The sequence below is a fragment of the Ranitomeya imitator genome, chromosome 1 (genome assembly GCF_032444005.1).
Source record: "Ranitomeya imitator isolate aRanImi1 chromosome 1, aRanImi1.pri, whole genome shotgun sequence".
NCBI lineage: Eukaryota > Metazoa > Chordata > Amphibia > Anura > Dendrobatidae > Ranitomeya > Ranitomeya imitator.
The window spans coordinates 378,396,504-378,416,239 of record NC_091282.1 but is presented as its reverse complement, the minus strand read 5'-3'; the positions used below and the strand labels follow the sequence as shown (position 1 = coordinate 378,416,239).

The following is a 19,736-nucleotide window of genomic DNA, read 5'->3' as shown; positions in this document are numbered from 1 at the left end:
CTTCTGAGCATGCTGATACCCCATATGTAGGGGACGACCAGTTTTTGGGCACACAGCAGAGCTCTGGAGGGAAGCGGTGCCATTTGACTTTTTGAATATAAACTTTGCTGGAATAATTAGCGGACGCCATGTCGCGTTTGGAGAGCCCCTGATGTGCCTAAACAGTGGTGTCCGCGTTTGGGGAACTAGACCCTTCAAGGAATGTATCTAGATGTGTGGTGAGCACCTTGAACAGATGTTAATAATGTAGAGCCGTGCAAATTAAAATAATAAAAAAAAAAAAAATTCACACAAAAATGTTTTTAGCCCCAAATGTCTTATTTTCACGAGATTAAGATAAATCGACCCCAAAATTTGTGCAATTTCTCTTGAGTTCAGACACCCCACATGTAGCCGAGAACTACTTTTGAGGCACAGTGCAAAGTTCAGAAGGGGAAAGGGCGCCATATTACTGTGCAGATATTGCTGCACTGGTTTGAGGGTGCCATGCCACATTGGCAGAGCCATGGTTACGGCCACTGATAGTTACGACCACTAGCAACTAGCTACCTGTCACTATCGATGCCAAAGTTGCTGCAATGCCTGCACATGGAGTAAGCAACATAGTGAATCAAAAAACTATACAACATTTCTAACTGGAGGTATTTCCTAATATTTCACCTACTACATTTCTGGAGATGGGAATACCCCTTTTAATAGGAATCTGTTTGGCATCCAAAAGAGACCGCTTTTTGGTGAGCGGAGCCTAATCCTGATCATCAAGAGGTTTAGTGGCCATCACAACTTTTTTCTATTTTAATCCAAGGCCATTATATAGGTATCCACATCTGCAAGTCTACTCACAAATCTGGAGACCTTGTGCTAATGCTCCGAGCTGACAGACAGCTACTAGCCAAATATCATGGGCCCCTGTGTCACATGTCTCACAAGCCAGTTTAAGAACCCCTACCAAAATAAAACAAATATGCATTTGAGTTTTGGTTGTGCAAATTATTAGTTTGCAGTTTGATTGTTTTGAGATCATTTAGTCAAATGTTACTATGAATACTGAAGTACAATTAGAAGAGTTTCTAAAGTTGTTACGGTTTTACTGATCGTGTTGTCTCACTTTTCAAGACTTCACTTCGTACTGAAATTTTGTGGTGCTCTGCTTGGCTATTCATCTGTATGGCTTCTGATAAGTCACTGACCTGGCACCTATTTTAGATAATGATATATATCAAATAAAAAAAATATGAATCCTTGCAGGCACTGGCAGCACCATCTTGGAGGTGGTATATTCCCAGGATAAAAGGGTCAAGGGTTGGGACACAATTAGATTAATATCATAAGGATCGATTTGTATCAAATGTTAGGGTACTGTCACATTTAGCGACTTTAGAGCGATAACGATAGCGATCCATGATGTTGCAGCATCCTGGCTAGCGATATCGTCCAGTGTGACAGGCAGCAGCGATCAGGATCCTGCTGTGACATCGCTGGTCGTTGCTGAAAGTCCAGAACTTTATTTCGTCGCTGGATCACCAGCTGACATCGCTGAATCGGCGTGTGTGACACCGATCCAGCGATGTGTTCACTGGTAACCAGGGTAAACATCGGGTTACTAAGCGCGGCCCTGCGCTCAGTAACCCGATGTTTACCCTGGTTACCCGGGGACTTCGGGATCGTTGGTCGCTGGAGAGCTGTCTGTGTGACAGCTCTCCAGCAACCAAACAGCGACACTGCAGCGATCGGCATCGTTGTCTACATCGCTGCAGCGTCGCTTAATGTGACTGTAACTTTAAGGTCAAATAAAACACAATACCTATTCATATTAGAGATGCATATGCAACTAAGACCAATGTTTTTAACTTATCGTTCATGGTTAGTGTATGTCAAGTAAAGATACTTTTAATAAGAGTGTAATTGTAGGAAGTAATTATCCATTGTCTGTGTCCTGTCTGCACCTTGGCAGAACCCCCCCAGCCAAACACTTTGGTGTATTGTTGTTTCCTAAGGGGGCGTCAAATATGGTCTGTCTGTCGGCATGTAGCTCAAATCCTTGAAAAAACAAAGGTTGACTAAATATGGAGTATGTAAAGGAGCACAGGGACCAACTTTTGTCTGCAACTACAGTGGGCACGGAAAGTATTCAAACCCCTTTAAATTTTTCACACTTTCACTGCAGCCATTGGTAAATTCAAAAAAGTTATTTTTCACATTAAGGTACACTCTGCACCCCATCTTGCCGGAAAAAAAAGACAGAAATGTAGTAGTTTTTTTGCAAACTTATTAAAAAAGAAAAACTCAAATATCACATGGTCATAAGCATTCAGACCCTTTGCTCAGACACTCATATTTAAAGCACTAAGGCTGCATTCTGTCAAGGTGGCTCTTATGTTTAGTATCCCTAGGAATGCTGAAATCAATTTTATAAAATTTCGCCCCATCCTCTATTGAGTCAGGGAGGTATGATTTATCCCTGACTCAAGCGTCTCGCAGCTGTCCTTCTCACTGGGCACTCTGCAATTTCTTGGGCATGCGCCATGCGCAGGCACGATCTACTTCAATCACTTGATGTAAGTTCCAGGGCAGCGCACACGGTGCATGCCCGAGAAATAATTGCATAGCGCTGGTAACTGCATAAGACAGAGAGGAGGCGGCACCCGGTGGGATGATGGACGGCTGCGAGGCGCTTGAGTCAGGGAGAAATCATACCTCCCTACCTCAATAGAGGTATGGCGCAAAATTGATAAGTGATTATTTTAGCATTCCCAGGGATACTAGGCATAAGGGCCACCTTCACATAATGCAGCCTTGGTGCTGCTGTAGGTGGCTTTTACCTTACCTTAATGGGCCCTGGTGTGTGTGTGTGGTGTGGTGTGGGGGGGGGGGTTACGGGTTCCCTTTAAAGGCCCCTTCACATTTAGCGACGCTGCAGCGATACCGACAACGATTCGGATCGCTGCAGCGTCGCTGTTTGGTCGCTGGAGAGCTGTCACACAGACCGCTCTCCAGCGACCAACGATGCCGGTAACCAGGGTAAACATCGGGTAACTAAGCGCAGGGCCGCGCTTAGTAACCCGATGTTTACCCTGGTTACCATGCTAAAAGTAAAAAAACAAACACTAGATACTTACCTACAGCCGTCTGTCCTCCAGCGCTGCGCTCTGCTTCTCTGCTCTCCTCCTGTACTGTCTGTGAGCTGGAAAGCAGAGCGGTGACGTCACCGCTCTGCTTTCCGGCTCACAGCCAGTACAGGAGGAGTGCAGAGCACAGCGCTGGAGGACAGACAGCGTTAGTTAAGTATGTAGTGTTTGTTTTTTTTACTTTTAGCATGGTAACCAGGGTAAACATCGGGTTACTAAGCGCGGCCCTGCGCTTAGTTACCCGATGTTTACCCTAGTTACCAGTGAAGACATCGCTGGATCGGTGTCACACACGCCGATCCAGCGATGTCTCCAGGGAGTCCAGCGACGAAATAAAGTTCTGGACTTTATTCAGCGACCAACGATCTCCCAGCAGGGGCCTGATCGTTGGTCGCTGTCACACATAACGATTTCATTAACGATATCGTTGCTACGTCACAAATAGCAACGATATCGTTAACAATATCGTTATGTGTGAAGGTACCTTAAGTCACATGCTGTCCATTTCCCTGTGATCATCCTTGAGATGGTTCTACTTCTCAATTGGAGTCCAGCTGTGTTTAATTAAACTGATAGGACTTGATTTGGAAAGGCACACACTTGTCTATATAAGACCTCACAGTGCATGTCAGACCAAATGAGAATCATGAGGTCAAAGGAACTGGCCAAGGAGCTCAGACAGAGTTGTGGCAAGGCACAACCTGGCCAAGGTTACAAAAGAAGTTCTGCAGTAGTCAAGGTTCCTAAGAGCACAGTGGCCTCCATAATCCTTAAATGGAAGAAGTTTGGAACCACCTGAAGTCTTCCTAGACCTGGCCGTCCAGCCAAACTGAGCAATCGTGGGAAAAAAGCCTTGGTGAGAGAGGTAAAGAAGCCCAAGATCACTGTGGCTGACCTCCAGAGATACAGTAGAGAGATGGGAGAAAGTTTACTTTGTGGAACTATCACTGCAGCCCTCCACCAGTCGGGCCTTTATGGCAGAGTCCCCGACGGAAGCCTCTCCTCAATGCAAGACTTATGAAAGCCTGCATAGTTTGCTAAAAAGAACACATTAAGGTCTCCTGGCTATGAGAAATAAGATTCTCTGGTCTGAGACGAAGAGACATTTTTGGTGATAATTCTAAGCAGTATGTGTGGAGAAAACCAGGCACTGCTAATCACCTGCCCAATACAATCCCAACAGTGAAACGTGGTGGTGGTGGCAGCATCATGCTATGGGGGTGTTTTTCAGCTGCAGGGACAAGACGACTGGTTGTCATTGAAGGAAACTTGAATGCGGCCAAGTACATAGATATCCTTGATGAAAACCTCTTCCAGAGTGCTCTGTACCTCAGACTTGGCCGAAGGTTCACCTTCCATCAAGACAATAACCCTAAGCGCACAGCTAAAATAACAAAGGAGTGGCTTCAGAACAACTCTGTGACCATTCTTGACTGGTCCAGCCAGAGCCCTGACCTAAACACAATTGAGCGTCCCTGGAAAGACCTGAAAATGGCTGTCCACCAACGTTCACCATCCAACCTGATGGAACTGGAGAGGATCTGCAAGGGAGAATGGCAGAGGATCCCCAAATCCAGGGGTGAAAAACTTGTTGCATCATTCCCAAGAAGGCTCATGGCTGTACTAGCTCAAAGGGGTGCTTCTACTCAATACTGAGCAAAGGGTCTGAATACTTATGACCATGTGATATTTCAGTTTGTCTTTTATAATAAATTTGCAAAAATTACTACATCTGTTTTTTTTTTTTTGTTTTTTTTTTCCAGTCAAGATGGTCTGCCAAGTGTAATTAATGAGAAAAATGAACTTTTTTGAATTTACCAAATGGCTGCACTGAAACAGTGAAAGATTTAAAGGGGTCTGCATACTTTACTTTCCGTACCCACTGTATTCGTATGTGTAGCGTTCCATATGTAACTTATTATGTGATTATAACCAGGTGGTTCAAGGCTCTAAGCAGAGCATGTATTCATTACAGGGAACCTGTCACCCCGTTTTTTCAGATTGAGATAAAAATACAGTTAAATAGGGCCTGCGCTGTGCGTTACAATAGTGTATGTAGTGTACCCTGATTCCCCACCTATGCTGCGAAATACCTTACAAAAGTCGCCGTTTTTGCCTGTCAATTAGGCTGGTCAGGTCAGGTGGGCGTGGTGACATCGCTGTTTCTTCCCCAGCTTTCCGTTGGTGGCGTAGTGGTGTGCGCATGTCCAAGTGCCGAATCCACTGCGCGCAGGTGAAGAAAAAGCGCGCGATCTGCGCTATTAGGCCGGCGTCACACTTGCGAGTTTTACGGACGTAAGAGCGCAGAATCTACGTCCGTAAAACTCGCAAAAAATACGGCACAATTATTCTCTATGCCCCTGCTCCTATTTGCCGTATTTTACTGATCAGTATTATACGGCTTTCTACGGCCGTACAAAATCGCAGCATGCTGCGTTTGTCACCGTACTGCGCAAGAAATACGCCAATGAAAGTCTATGGAAGCGTGAAAAATACGGATTACACACGGACAAGCAGTGTGACTTGCGAGAAATACGCAGCGCTGTTAGAGAGAAAAGCCGGTAATTCAGTGCGGTGTACAGTAAAATCACACTGACAGCTTACAGTAGAATAGGTAGAATAAATGTGTACACATAGAATAGGTATATATATATATATGTGTCAGTGAGACACATATATGTATATATATTAATATTTATTCCAGCGCTATACAGCTTGAAAGCCGGTAATTCAATTACCGGCTTTTTCCTTCTCCTTCCTAAAACCCGACATGATTTGAGACATGGTTTACATACAGTAAACCATGTCTTCTCTCCATTTTTTTTGCAGATTCCACACTACTAATGTCAGTAGTGTGTATCTGCAAAATTTGGCCGTTCTAGCTCTTAAAATAAAGGGTTAAATGGCGGAAAAAATTGGCGTGGGCTCCCGCGCAATTTTCTCCGCCAGATTAGTAAAGCCAGTGACTGAGGGCAGATATTAATAGCCTGGAGAGGGTCCACGGTTATTGGCCCCCCCCTGGCTAAAAACATCTGCCCCCAGCCACCCCAGAAAAGGCACATCTGGAAGATGCGCCTATTCTGGCACTTGGCCACTCTCTTCCCATTCCCGTGTAGCGGTGGGATATGGGGTAATGAAGGGTTAATGCCACCTTGCTATTGTAAGGTGACATTAAGCCTAATTAATAATGGAGAGGCGTCAATTATGACACCTATCCATTATTAATCCAATTGTAGTGAAGGGTTAAATAAAACACAAACACATTATTTAAAATTATTTTAATGACATAAAAACAATGGGTGTTGCAGTATTTTATTCAACGCCCAATCCAGTCACTGAAGGAGGAAGAAGGAGAAAGAAAAAGCCGGTAATTGAATTACCGGCTTTCAAGCTGTATAGCGCTGGAATAAATATTAATATATATACATATATGTGTCTCACTGACACATATATATATATCCCCTTTACCCCCAAGGGTGGTTTGCACGTTAATGACCAGGCCAATTTTTACAATTCTGACCACTGTCCCTTTATGAGGTTATAACTCCGAAACGCTTCAACGGATCCTGGTGATTCTGACATTGTTTTCTCGTGACATATTGTACTTCATGATAGTGGTAAAATTTCTTTGATAGTACCTGCGTTTATTTGTGAAAAAAACGGAAATTTGGCGAAAATTTTGAAAATTTCGCAATTTTCAAACTTTGAATTTTTATGCAATTAAATCACAGAGATATGTCACACAAAATACTTAATAAGTAACATTTCCCACATGTCTACTTTACATCAGCATAATTTTGGAACAAATTTTTTTTTTTGTTAGGGAGTTATAAGGGTTAAAAGTTGACCAGCAATTTCTCATTTTTACAACACCATTTTTTTTTAGGGACCACGTCTCATTTGAAGTCATTTTGAGGGGTCTATATGATAGAAAATGCCCAAGTGTGACACCATTCTAAAAACTGCACCCCTCAAGGTGCTCAAAACCACATTCAAGAAGTTTATTAACCCTTCAGGTGTTTAATAGGAATTTTTGGAATGTTTAAATAAAAATGAACATTTAACTTTTTTACACAAAAAATTTACTTCAGCTCCAATTTGTTTTATTTTACCAAGGGTAACAGGAGAAATTGGACCCAAAAAGTTGTTGTCCAATTTGTCCTGAGTACGCTGATACCCCATATGTGGCAGTAAACCACTGTTTGGGCGCATGGGAGAGCTCGGAAGGGAAGGAGCGCTATTTGACTTTTCAATGCAAAATTGACAGGAATTGAGATGGGACGCCATGTTGCGTTTGGAGAGCCACTGATGTGCCTAAACATTGAAACCCCCCACAAGTGACACCATTTTGGAAAGTAGACCCCCTAAGGAACTTATCTGGATGTGTGGTGAGCACTTTGACCCACCAAGTGCTTCACAGAAGTTTATAATGCAGAAACGTAAAAATAAAAAATCATATTTTTTCACAAAAATTATATTTTTGCCCCCAATTTTTTATTTTTCCAAGGGTAAGAGAAGAAATTGGACCTCAAAAGTTGTTGTCCAATTTGTCCTGAGTACGCTGATACCCCATATGTGGCAGTAAACCACTGTTTGGGCGCATGGGAGAGCTCGGAAGGGAAGGAGCGCAGTTTGACTTTTCAATGCAAAATTGACAGAAATTGAGATGGGACGCCATGTTGCGTTTGGAGAGCCACTGATGTGCCTAAACATTGAAACCCCCCACAAGTGACACCATTTTGGAAAGTAGACCCCCTAAGGAACTTATCTGGATGTGTGGTGAGCACTTTGACCCACCAAGGGCTTCACAGAAGTTTATAATGCAGAGCCATAAAAATAAAACAAAATTTTTTTCCCACAAAAATTATTTTTTAGCCCCCAGTTTTGTATTTTCCCTAGGGTAACAGGAGAAATTGGACCCCAAAAGTTGTTGTCCAATTTGTCCTGAGTACGCTGATACCCCATATGTGGGGGGGAACCACCGTTTGGGCGCATGGGAGGGCTCGGAAGGGAAGGAGCATCATTTGGAATGCAGAGTTAGATGGATTGGTCTGCAGGCGTCACATTGCGTTTGCAGAGCCCCTAATGTACCTAAACAGTAGAAACCCCCCACAAGTGACCCCATATTGGAAACTAGACCCCTCAATGAACTTATCTAGATGTGTTGTGAGAACTTTGAACCCCCAAGTATTTCACTACAGTTTATAACGCAGAGCCATGCAAATAAAAAATATTTTTTTTTCCACAAAAATTATATTTTAGCCCCCAGTTTTGTATTTTTCCAAGGTTAGCAGGAGAAATTGGACCCTAAATGTTGTTGTCCAATTTGTCCTGAGTACGCTGATACCCGATATGTGGGGGGGAACCACCGTTTGGGCGCATGGGAGGGCTCGGAAGGGAAGGAGCATCATTTGGAATGCAGAGTTAGATGGATTGGTCTGCAGGCGTCACATTGCGTTTGCAGAGCCCCTAATGTACCTAAACAGTAGAAACCCCCCACAAGTGACCCCATATTGGAAACTAGACCCCTCAATGAACTTATCTAGATGTGTTGTGAGAACTTTGAACCCCCAAGTGTTTCACTACAGTTTATAACGCAGAGCCGTAAAATAAAAAAATTTTTTGTTTTCCCACAAAAATTATTTTTTAGCCCCCAGTTTTGTATTTTCCCAAGGGTAACAGGAGAAATTGGTCCACAAAAGTTGTTGTCCAATTTGTCCTGAGTACGCTGATACCCCATATGTTGGGGTAAACCCCTGTTTGGGCACACAGGAGAGCTCGGAAGGGAAGGAGCACTGTTTAACTTTTTCAACGCAGAATTGGCTGGAATTGAGATCGGACGCCATGTCGTGTTTGGAGAGCCCCTGATGTGCCGAAACAGTGGAAACCCCCCAATTATAACTGAAACCCTAATCTAAACACACCCCTAACCCTAATTCCAACGGTAACCCTAACCACACCTCTAACCCTGACACACCCCTAACCCTAATCCCAACCCTATTCCCAACTGTAAATGTAATCTAAACCCTAACCCTAACTTTAGCCCCAACCCTAACTGTAGCCCCAACCCTAACCCTAGCCCTAGCCCTAACCCTAGCCCTAACCCTAACCCTAGCCCTAACCCTAGCCCTAACCCTAGCCCTAACCCTAGCCCTAACCCTAGCCCTAACCCTAGCCCTAATCCAAGCCCTAACCCTAGCCCTAATGGGAAAATGGAAATAAATACATTTTTTTTTATTTTTCCCTAACTAAGGGGGTGATGAAGGGGGGTTTGATTTACTTTTATAGTGAGTTTTTTAGCGGATTTTGATGATTGGCAGCCGTCACACACTGAAAGACCCTTTTTATTGCAAAAAATATTTTTTGCAATACCACATTTTGAGAGCTATAATTTTTCCATATTTTGGTCCACAGAGTCATGTGAGGTCTTGTTTTTTGCGGGACGAGTTGACGTTTTTATTGAAAACATTTTTGGGCACGTGACATTTTTTTATCGCTTTTTATTCCGATTTTTGTGAGGAAGAATGACCAAAAGCCAGCTATTCATGAATTTCTATTGGGGGAGGCGTTTATACCGTTCCGCGTTTGGTAAAATTGATAAATCAGTTTTATTCTTCGGGTCAGTACGATTACGGCGATACCTCATTTATATCATTTTTTTATGGTTTGGCGCTTTTATACGATAAAAACTATTTTACAGAAAAAATAATTATTTTTGCATCGCTTCATTCTCAGGACTATAACTTTTTTATTTTTTTGCTGATGATGCTGTATGGCGGCTCTTTTTTTGCGGGACAACATGACGCTTTCAGCGGTACCATGGTTATTTATATCTGTCCTTTTGATCGCGTGTTATTCCACTTTTTGTTCGGCGGTATGATAATAAAGCGTTGTTTTTTGCCTCGTTTTTTTTTTTTTTTTCTTACGGTGTTTACTGAAGGGGTTAACTAGTGGGACAGTTTTATAGGTCGGGTCGTTACGGACGCGGCGATACTAAATATGTGTACTTTTATTGTTTTGGTTTTTTTTATTTAGATGAAGAAATGTATTTATGGGAATAATATATTTTTTTTTTTTTTCATTATTTTGGAATATTTTTTTTAATTTTTTTTACACATTTGGAAAATTTTTTTTTAACTTTTTTACTTTGTCCCAGGGGGGGACATCACAGATCAGTGATCTGACAGTTTGCACAGCACTCTGTCAGATCACTGATCTGACATGCAGCGCTGCAGCCTTCACAGTGCCTGCTCTGAGCAGGCTCTGTGAAGCCACCTCCCTCCCTGCAGGACCCGGATCCGCGGCCATCTTGGATCCGGGGCTCGAGCAGGGAGGGAGGTGAGGAGACCCTCGCAGCAACGCGATCACATCGCGTTGCTGCGGGGGGCTCAGGGAAGCCCGCAGGGAGCCCCCTCCCTGCGCGGTGCTTCCCTGCACCGCCGGCACATCGCGATCATCTTTGATCGCGGTGTGCCAGGGGTTAATGTGCCGGGGGCGGTCCGTGACCGCTCCTGGCACATAGTGCCGGATGTCAGCTGTGATAAGCAGCTGACACCCGGCCGCGATCGGCCGCGCTCCCCCCGTGAGCGCGGCCGATCGGCTATGACGTACTATCCCGTCCAGGGTCAGATAAGCCCAGGGCACCTCGACGGGATAGTACGTCTAAGGTCACAGAGGGGATATATACCTATTCTATGTGTACACATTTATTCTACCTATTCTACTGTAAGCTGTCAGTGTGATTTTACTGTACACCGCACTGAATTACCGGCTTTTCTCTCTAATATATGTGTCTACTGATATATATATATATATATTTTCTTTTCTTTTTGGGACACATGGATCACTTCTATAGCGGTATGTTGGTTTTGCTAGCCTGCGAAAAAACCACGCAGTACGGATGCCATACGGATTACATACGGAGGATGCCATGCACAAAAAACGCTGACACACCCTGCCTACGGAGGAGCTACGGACCACTTTTTTCGGGACTTTTCAGCGTATTACGGCCGTAATATACGGACCGTATTGTTTTACGCTGTGTGTGACGCCGGCCTTACCCTTGTCATCGGTGGGGGCGGCCATCTTCCTGAGGCCGCGCGTGTGCAGATGGAGTGCTCTGCTGCACGGGGCTTCAGGAAAATGGCTGCGGGATGCCGCGCATGCGCAGATGGAGATCGCGGTGGCCATTTTCCCAAAGCAGGGCCGCGCTTAGTAACCCGATGTTTACCCTGGTTACCAGCATAAAAAAAAAAAACAGTACATACTCACATTCCGGTGTCTGTCCCTTGCCGTCTGCTTCCCGCACTGACTGACTGTCGGCCGTAAAGTGAAAGCACAGCTGTGACGTCACCGCTGTGCTCTGCTTTCACTTTACAGCCGGCAGTCAGTGAGTGCGGGAAGCAGACGGCAAGGGACCTGACAGACACCGGAATGTAAGTATGTACTGTTTTTTTTTTTTTGTTTTTTTTTTTAAATTTACGATGGTAACCAGGATAAACATCGGGTTACTAAGCGCGGCCCTGCGCTTAGTAACCCGATGTTTACCCTGGTTACAAGTGAACGCATCGCTGGATTGGTGTCACACACACCGATCCAGCGATGACAGCGGGAGATCCAGCGACGAAAGAAAGTTCCAAACGATCTGCTACGACGTACGATTCTCAGCAGGGTCCCTGATCGCTGCTGCGTGTCAGACACAGCGATATCGTATGGATATCGCTGGAACGTACCGTCGTAGCGACAAAAGTGCCACTGTGAGACTGTACCCCAAGTCTCCTTCATTTACTTTATTGAAATGTTTGATCTCCCCACCTCCTAGATGGCAGGGCTCAAATGGTATTTACCACTTTCCAGAAATTACCAAGTCAACTTATATTTGTTCTTCTCAAATTGTATTGTTCATGCAATTTTCAGTCTTGCGTTTCCCATATTCAGTAGTCACAGGGGAAAATAGCTGTCGGGTTATATGATAAAGTAATATAAGAAACAGCTTCACTTTTTTTTTTTTTTTTTCTAGATGAGATTTCTCTGAACTTGTAAAAATGGGAGATGCTGCCAATCAAGTCAGAGCAAAGGTTTTAAAAGATGAAGATGATTTTAAAAGAAGTCCTAAGAATCCGTCATATTTGGGTCACGAAAACCAAGGAAAGAAATTAGAAAGGGATTCTCCCAAGCCAAAGGCCATCCCAGTCATTTATGGCAACAGATCTCGTAATGGGCCACATCAGAACTTTGGAAAAAATTTTAGTCCTGGTGGGCGAGCAGGCACCAATCCCAAGGACATTGTTAAACGATGGTCTGCAGAAGAGCAGAGAAGTGACTCTGATAACTGGAGAGATCGTCAGACACAGAATTCAAACAGATCAAGGAACAATTCAACCAATGAATCGGGGGACTCCACCAAATGGCAGGACAGTGGGGACAGACGGAATCCTGCAGGAAGACGTCAAACGCACAAAGAACTTGTTCATTTGTCTGAGGAACATCCTGGAGCTTCTGGTAGATGGATTTATTTATATGAAGGCTTACTGTGTATGGAAAATAATGCTAATATCACTTGATTCTACAAGTGGCTTCAAAGCCACTTGCACAGGCAACTGGGGGGGGTGCCATTTCTCTTGATGGCACCATACAATTTGGCGAAATTTCTGTTGCGGAAACGCAAGAGAAATTGTCATTCTGCTGTCTTGGAAGTTGTGATGCATTTCAATGTCCACGGGTGATCCGCAGGCGACTATGCATGCATAGTGGACATGGGATTTCTAGAGTGCCACATACGGTATTTGTTTTTATATTGTCATAATCCTCCTTATCTTTCAGTGGGATCAACCAGTCTATATGGGTATGTAACATAGTAACATAGTTAGTAAGGCCGAAAAAAGACATTTGTCCATCCAGTTCAGCCAATATTCCATCATAATAAATCCCCAGATCTACGTCCTTCTACAGAACCTAATAATTGTATGATACAATATTGTTCTGCTCCAGGAAGACATCCAGGCCTCTCTTGAATCCCTCGACTGAGTTCGCCATCACCACCTCCTCAGGCAAGCAATTCCAGATTCTCACTGCCCTAACAGTAAAGAATCCTCTTCTATGTTGGTGGAAAAACCTTCTCTCCTCCAGACGCAAAGAATGCCCCCTTGTGCCAGTCACCTTCCTTGGTATAAACAGATCCTCAGCGAGATATTTGTATTGTCCCCTTATATACTTATACATGGTTATTAGATCGCCCCTCAGTCGTCTTTTTTCTAGACTAAATAATCCTAATTTCGCTAATCTATCTGGGTATTGTAGTTCTCCCATCCCCTTTATTAATTTTGTTGCCCTCCTTTGTACTCTCTCGTTCCATTATATCCTTCCTGAGCACCGGTGCCCAATACTGGACACAGTACTCCATGTGCGGTCTAACTAGGGATTTGTACAGAGGCAGTATAATGCTCTCATCATGTGTATCCAGACCTCTTTTAATGCACCCCATGATCCTGTTTGCCTTGGCAGCTGCTGCCTGGCACTGGCTGCTCCAGGTAAGTTTATCATTAACTAGGATCCCCAAGTCCTTCTCCCTGTCAGATTTACCCAGTGGTTTCCCATTCAGTGTGTAATGGTGATATTGATTCCTTCTTCCCATGTGTATAACCTTACATTTATCATTGTTAAACCTCATCTGCCACCTTTCAGCCCAAGTTTCCAACTTATCCAGATCCAGCTGTAGCAGAATACTATCTTCTCTTGTATTAACTGCTTTACATAGTTTTGTATCATCTGCAAATATCGATATTTTACTGTGTAAACCTTCTACCAGATCATTAATGAATATGTTGAAGAGAACAGGTCCCAATACTGACCCCTGCGGTACCCCACTGGTCACAGCGACCCAGTTAGAGACTGCCATTTATAACCACCCTCTGCTTTCTATCACTAAGCCAGTTACTAACCCATTTACACACAATTTCCCCCAGACCATGCATTCTTAATGTAGGTCATAGGAAGCTGAATAAAATATCTATGATGTGGTGATCCAAAGATATGCTCACTTATATGAAAGTGTTTATAAGATCTATGGAACGGAAACTGATCATCTTGAGAATCTGCCTTCAGGAATTTTAATTGAAGGGGATAATTACCAGTAGTGTTGCTCCTATTTACAGATGCCCTTTAATAAAATGTAAAGTTAACAAAGCTCTGTGGTCCGTAACATAATGTCATTAAGAATTACCGTATATACTCTCGTATAAGCCGAGGCACCTAATTTTGCCCCAAAAAACTGGGGAAACTTAATCACTCGCGTATGAGTCGGGTATGCATTGTGGCTCCTGATCCCCTATCCTGGTCTGCATAGCTCCCATGAGGAGCATAAAAATCCTACTTGCCTTCCCTGCATGCCTTCACAGCATCTTCTGGTGCCTGTGGCCGAGCGATCACGTGTCCCCGCTCATTAAGGTAATGAACATTCACCTCTCTCCACGCCTATGGGAGTGAAGAGGGGTGAATATTAGCTTAATGAGCAGGGGCACGTGATAGCCCTTCAGCTACTGGAAGCCGGTTGCTGTAACTGCACACTATAAGAAATTAATATTCATTGCCAGTGCAGTGAATATTAATTTCTCTTTAGCAGCAGGCATAGGTTTAACCTTCGTCCGGCTGACTAGGTACAATTGTAACTATTCCGTTTTAAAATTGCAATAACTTTTTTTTTTTCAAAAAGCCGTAGAGGGCTGAAATTTCGTGACATCTCTGCAGTTTTGGTCCAGAATATATTGGCCAAATATCACAGTGGAGGTATATATGAAGGTACAATTGTACCTCTGCAGCCTGTTAACGTTGTAAAATTATGCAGCCTGACGAAGGTTAAGCGCAGCCGCCGCCTCCTCAATGGCTCGTGCATACGCTGAGGGGGTAGTTTCCAGCACAAAACAATGTGCTGAAAAGCTCAGCTTATACACGAGTGTAAGTATACACAAGTAACTGTCAGTGTCCTGCTGTAGTATACAGTGGGAGTCATTCATACGCTCACCTGATGGTATTGTGGAAGTATCTGCCAGAATTAATTCTGTCCAAATCCCCTATTACTTTTGATGAAATGCAGCCTCAAACTTGCAAAGAACCTTCAGCATTCTTCACTGTTGCCTGCAGACGTTCATTATTGTACCGCTCTTCTGTCCTCAAGCAAACTGCCTTCTGTTGCAGTGTTTCACGCTTTTACTATTCCCTGAAGAGAACCTACTGCCATCTTTCTACACCCCAGTTCCTATTTTTTGTGCACTATTGATACTTGTATTTGTTCATTATTAAGGTTTTTTTTTTTTACACCATTTTTCCATGGAGATCAGATGATTATTAATAATAATAATATTATTTTTATTATTTTTATTATTTTTATTATTTTTATTATTTTTATTATTTTTATTATTTTGTAGATGGATATACCTGGGTCCCACTGCTTACTGCTAGTTCTTAGCTGATGGCACGCAAAGTTTCCGTACCCAGCCACTGTCTATGATCTTCAACATTGCCCATTTCTTGTTGTCCTCTAAGAAATACAGGCAGATACGTGTGCAATACCATCAGGGAGGTGTCTGATGGCCTTTAAACTGCAGATATCACCCAAAAAAAGTCAAAAACATTTTTAAGATTTATCCTTTAGCTTAAAGAACAAGGAGTCCTAGAATGATGTGACCTCTGCCCCAACAGAGGCTTGCTTTTCATGCAGTCCAGACAGGGCCGACTCCAGGTTTTTGAGGGCCCCGGGCGAAAGTCTCAGTGGGCCCCCCCTTTAGCACATACCCCGATTCATGATCGCATATAAACACAGCCATGTAGTATATAACACTGCCCACGTAGTATATAGCAGCGCAGCCCACGTAGTATATAGCAGCGCAGCCCACGTAGTATATAGCAGCGCAGCCCACGTAGTATATAGCAGTGCCACTCACTCAGGCACTGGTAGGACTAGGAGCTCCTCTGGAATCTGCCTCATAACTTCAGCAGCAGGGCAGCCAGCCAGGGGCGGAGATCAGAGCAGAGAACGTGCTCTCTCCGCCCACAAACAATGTCACACTGGCTGCCTTCTCTTAACCCCTATGTGTGCCTGCCTGGCTGCACTGACTGAGTGAGAAGATGCTTGTGGGCGGAGAGAGCATGTTATCTTCTGCTCTGCTCTCCCAGCTGTATCTATGACAGTGAGTGGGCCCCCCTCTCCCCAGGGCCCCAGCATTTTCCCAGGTGCGCCGGGTGCTGACGCCGGCCCTGAGTCCAGACATTCTCTATATTGAGGGTCTGCACAAACCTGCATCCACAGATTTGTTGTTGGTTCTCAGATGTTTGGAACAACCTTCCTGCTGACTTTTTGAGAGGGTAAAAGTGTATTGAAGAACTAATGCGGTTTGGAAAGCAGTATGGTCACACCAAATATTGATTTTTACTTTTACATTTTTTTTTTTTCTTTTGACTCGCTCTGCATTTTATTAACTTATATAATTTTTATTTTTTTTAAATGACAAGATTATATATTTTCTCCAATACAGATTTGACTCCTGTAAAACGAGAGCGGCAGCACTCACGGTCGGAAAGAGATGAAGATGACTGTCTTGGCAGCCCAGTCATTGATGAATCCATGCTGTCCAAAAAAGAGCTACTAGGCCTGCAGCAAGCTGAGGAGCGGTTAAAGCGTGACTGTATTTTCAGGCTTAAACGGGTATGAAACAGTAATTCTCTACTTTCTTACAATTTTCTATCAATTGTGATTAAAATATTACTTTTCAGCCCACATAACTCTGATGGCTTGTGTTTTTTTGTGGGACGAGTTGTACTTTTGAGACACCATTAATTTTGTCATGTGATTCTATGGAAAGTGGGAGCAACTCCAGGTGTGCTGAAAATGCCAAATTGCAGCTCAGTTGTGGGGTGTTTATTTTATTTTTTAAATGTTCAATGTAAAACTGACCTGGCAATGATTCTCCATATTGGTATGATTACACAAATACCTAACGTGCTTATTTTTTGCACCATGCTCTGACTTTTGTATGGATACTTATTTTTTCAGGTACATATGATTGGGGGGGTATGTGCCCATGATCTTTAGTTGCTGTGTACTTGCACAGCGTGAAACCCACTGCTGCAATTATTGCGTAGTGGATGGGATTTCAAGAAATCCCATGTCCACTACGCTTCCATAGACTCCTGTGATGTCTTTCCGGACTGCAGCATATCAATTTCTCTTGCTGAGACTAGTCTCCCCAAGAGAAATTACATCAATAAATGGTTCAGTGAACGCATGCGCCACGGTCAAAGCACTGCTAGCTCTGGTTTGTTGGCACCCAGGCTTGATTACCTTTTTATTGCAATTTTACAGTTGCGATAAAGGAATTAATGCATTTTTTAAGGTGTTTTTTTTTTTTTTTGGTTTGTTTTTCTTGTCACACTGTTTATCAATTGGATTAATTTTATATTTTGCTTTAACTTAAACCCCTTCACAATATGCGTCATACATGTGTAGCGCGTGTCGTGTCTCCCCTTTGTGGGTTAAAACACTGAGCCCACATCTTTCCTGGCACAGGTCAGCTGTTTTGAACAGATGACATGTGCTTCCAACAGCCGCGGGTGGAATCGCGACCCACCTGCGGCTTTTAACCTGTTAAATGCTGCTGTCTATCTGACAGCGACATTTTAACACGGGCTTGAACGCGGGTCACCGATGGGTCAGCATGACAACCAGGTCTCCAGCAGATCTCTATGGTTGTCATAGCCGGATTGCTATGAGTGCCACCCGATGGTCAGTGCTCATAGCATGTAAGCATTTCTACTACATACGGGCGATCTGATCACTCTTAATGACCTGGAGAATCTTAATGGCGGGTAAGTTTCAGCTTTCAATGAATATAGTAAAAAAAAAAAAAACTGTAGGTTTGCACTTTTTTTGCAATTTCATTACACTTCGAATTTTTTTCCTGTTTTCCACGAAATGTTAAAACCAATTAGGTCATTCAAAAGTACAACTGATCCCGCAAAAAATCAAGCCCTCAAATGGCCATTTTGACCAAAAAATAAAAAGGTTATGGCTCTGGGAAGGAGAACAAAACAATGAAAAATGCTAAAGCAAAACTACCTCTGATCGTTAAAAGGTTAAATTCACCAATATGTTGTGGAAACATTCCATATTTTCTACAATGTCCTCAACAAAATGTGTTCATTTTAAGTCATCTGTACATAATGGTAGTAATATTTTAATCCATGTTTGAGCCAAAATAAAAAATACACTTGCACACAAATATAAATATTTTTTTTCTATCCCACAAAGCATCCCCGAAGGTATCCTACCGCTGTCTATACTTGCAAGCTCTGTGATGCCCTACTTGACTCAATACCTTCTGCACATAAACACATGAAAGAAAAGAGGCACAGAAGAAATATAAAGGTGAGTCACTACTTCTTTTTTTTTTTTCTTAACTTTTGCAAACCTACTACTAGTTCCATATCAGAATGAATTGTATCACACGACTAAGCTATAGAGCATGTCCGATTCCTTGTGATTCATATTAATTATAATTTCTATAGGAAAAAAGGGAAGAGGAATTGCTAACAACACTGCCGCCACCAAAGCAGCCTCAGATACATGCCATTAGTATTGCAATAAGCAAGGTGGTACAGGAACACGGCTTAAATGAAGATGACATGGTTAAGAGACTGTCCACGGTGTCCGCTATGGAAGCAGTCATTAAAGAGAAACTCCCAGGTAAAGTAGATGTCAGGTACACTGAACTTTGCCTGAAGGTTAATCCTTAGTACCTGTAGCATAATTCACCTGAATGCTCACAAGGTAATATTTCTCTTATCGCTTCATTGGGGGACACAGGAACCATGGGGTGTATGCTGCTGCCACTAGGAGGCTAACACTATGCACAAAAAAAAAGTTAGCTCCTCCTCTGCAGTGTACACCCCACCGACTGGCGTTATGAACTTCAGTTTAGTTTGGTGTCAGTAGGAGGTGGACACAGGTCTTTCATTAGACCCATATCTACCTCAATGTGCGTCGTTTACTTTCAGGTTTTCCGGAGGGATACAGTGTGAACAGTCACAACTGTAGTCCCGCAATGCGGACTGAGTACAGCGTGTACTGCCACCCTGTATCCTCATAGATCCGACAGCAGGACCAAGATCCCTAGCACACAGCGTGCTTAGAAGACCAGACCCTCTGTCCCCCACCCACTCGCCCACCAGAGCCTGTCGGTTGCAGAGACGAGGACATCCTTCACAGCTCCCTGGACGTCTCATTCCTCTTAAGGTTCGTAACGGCAAGGTTAGTAACGGCGTGGGATGTTTGAGGTGAGTATTTCCCATCCCAGAATTGGCATTCAAAGGGGGCGCAGATGTAGGAGCCCTTTTTCAGCAGCGGCCTTTGCATTAAGGGGTTCCTCTGGATTTTTGTATTTTATTAAGGGGTGAGGTTTTTTTTTCCCAGAATACCTGGCTCCTTGTTGATTGCAGGCAACCGCACCGGGCAGGGATCGTCGCTGTATCCGCGAGGCGGCCTTTGCAGGCAGCCGTGCTTATTCCTTCCCCGGTGGCTGCGCCCGCACTCCTCATTTTCCCGCACTTCTCCAGCGC

At 43.6% G+C, this 19,736-nt stretch overlaps 1 protein-coding gene across 5 annotated transcripts in view; it reads left to right on the top strand.

Annotated features, from left to right (window-relative positions):
* The window catches only part of TUT7 (terminal uridylyl transferase 7), a 119,830-nt gene that overhangs the window by 2,349 nt on the left and 97,745 nt on the right, over positions 1-19,736 (top strand). For all 5 annotated transcript variants that reach the window (XM_069761971.1, XM_069761962.1, XM_069761969.1 and 2 more), the window contains exons 2-5: positions 12,148-12,629; positions 16,658-16,827; positions 18,430-18,546; positions 18,687-18,864. In XM_069761971.1, the coding sequence (XP_069618072.1) occupies positions 12,173-12,629; positions 16,658-16,827; positions 18,430-18,546; positions 18,687-18,864 (922 nt within the window). In that variant the 5' untranslated portion in view covers positions 12,148-12,172. The remainder of the gene's footprint in view (positions 1-12,147; positions 12,630-16,657; positions 16,828-18,429; positions 18,547-18,686; positions 18,865-19,736) is intronic.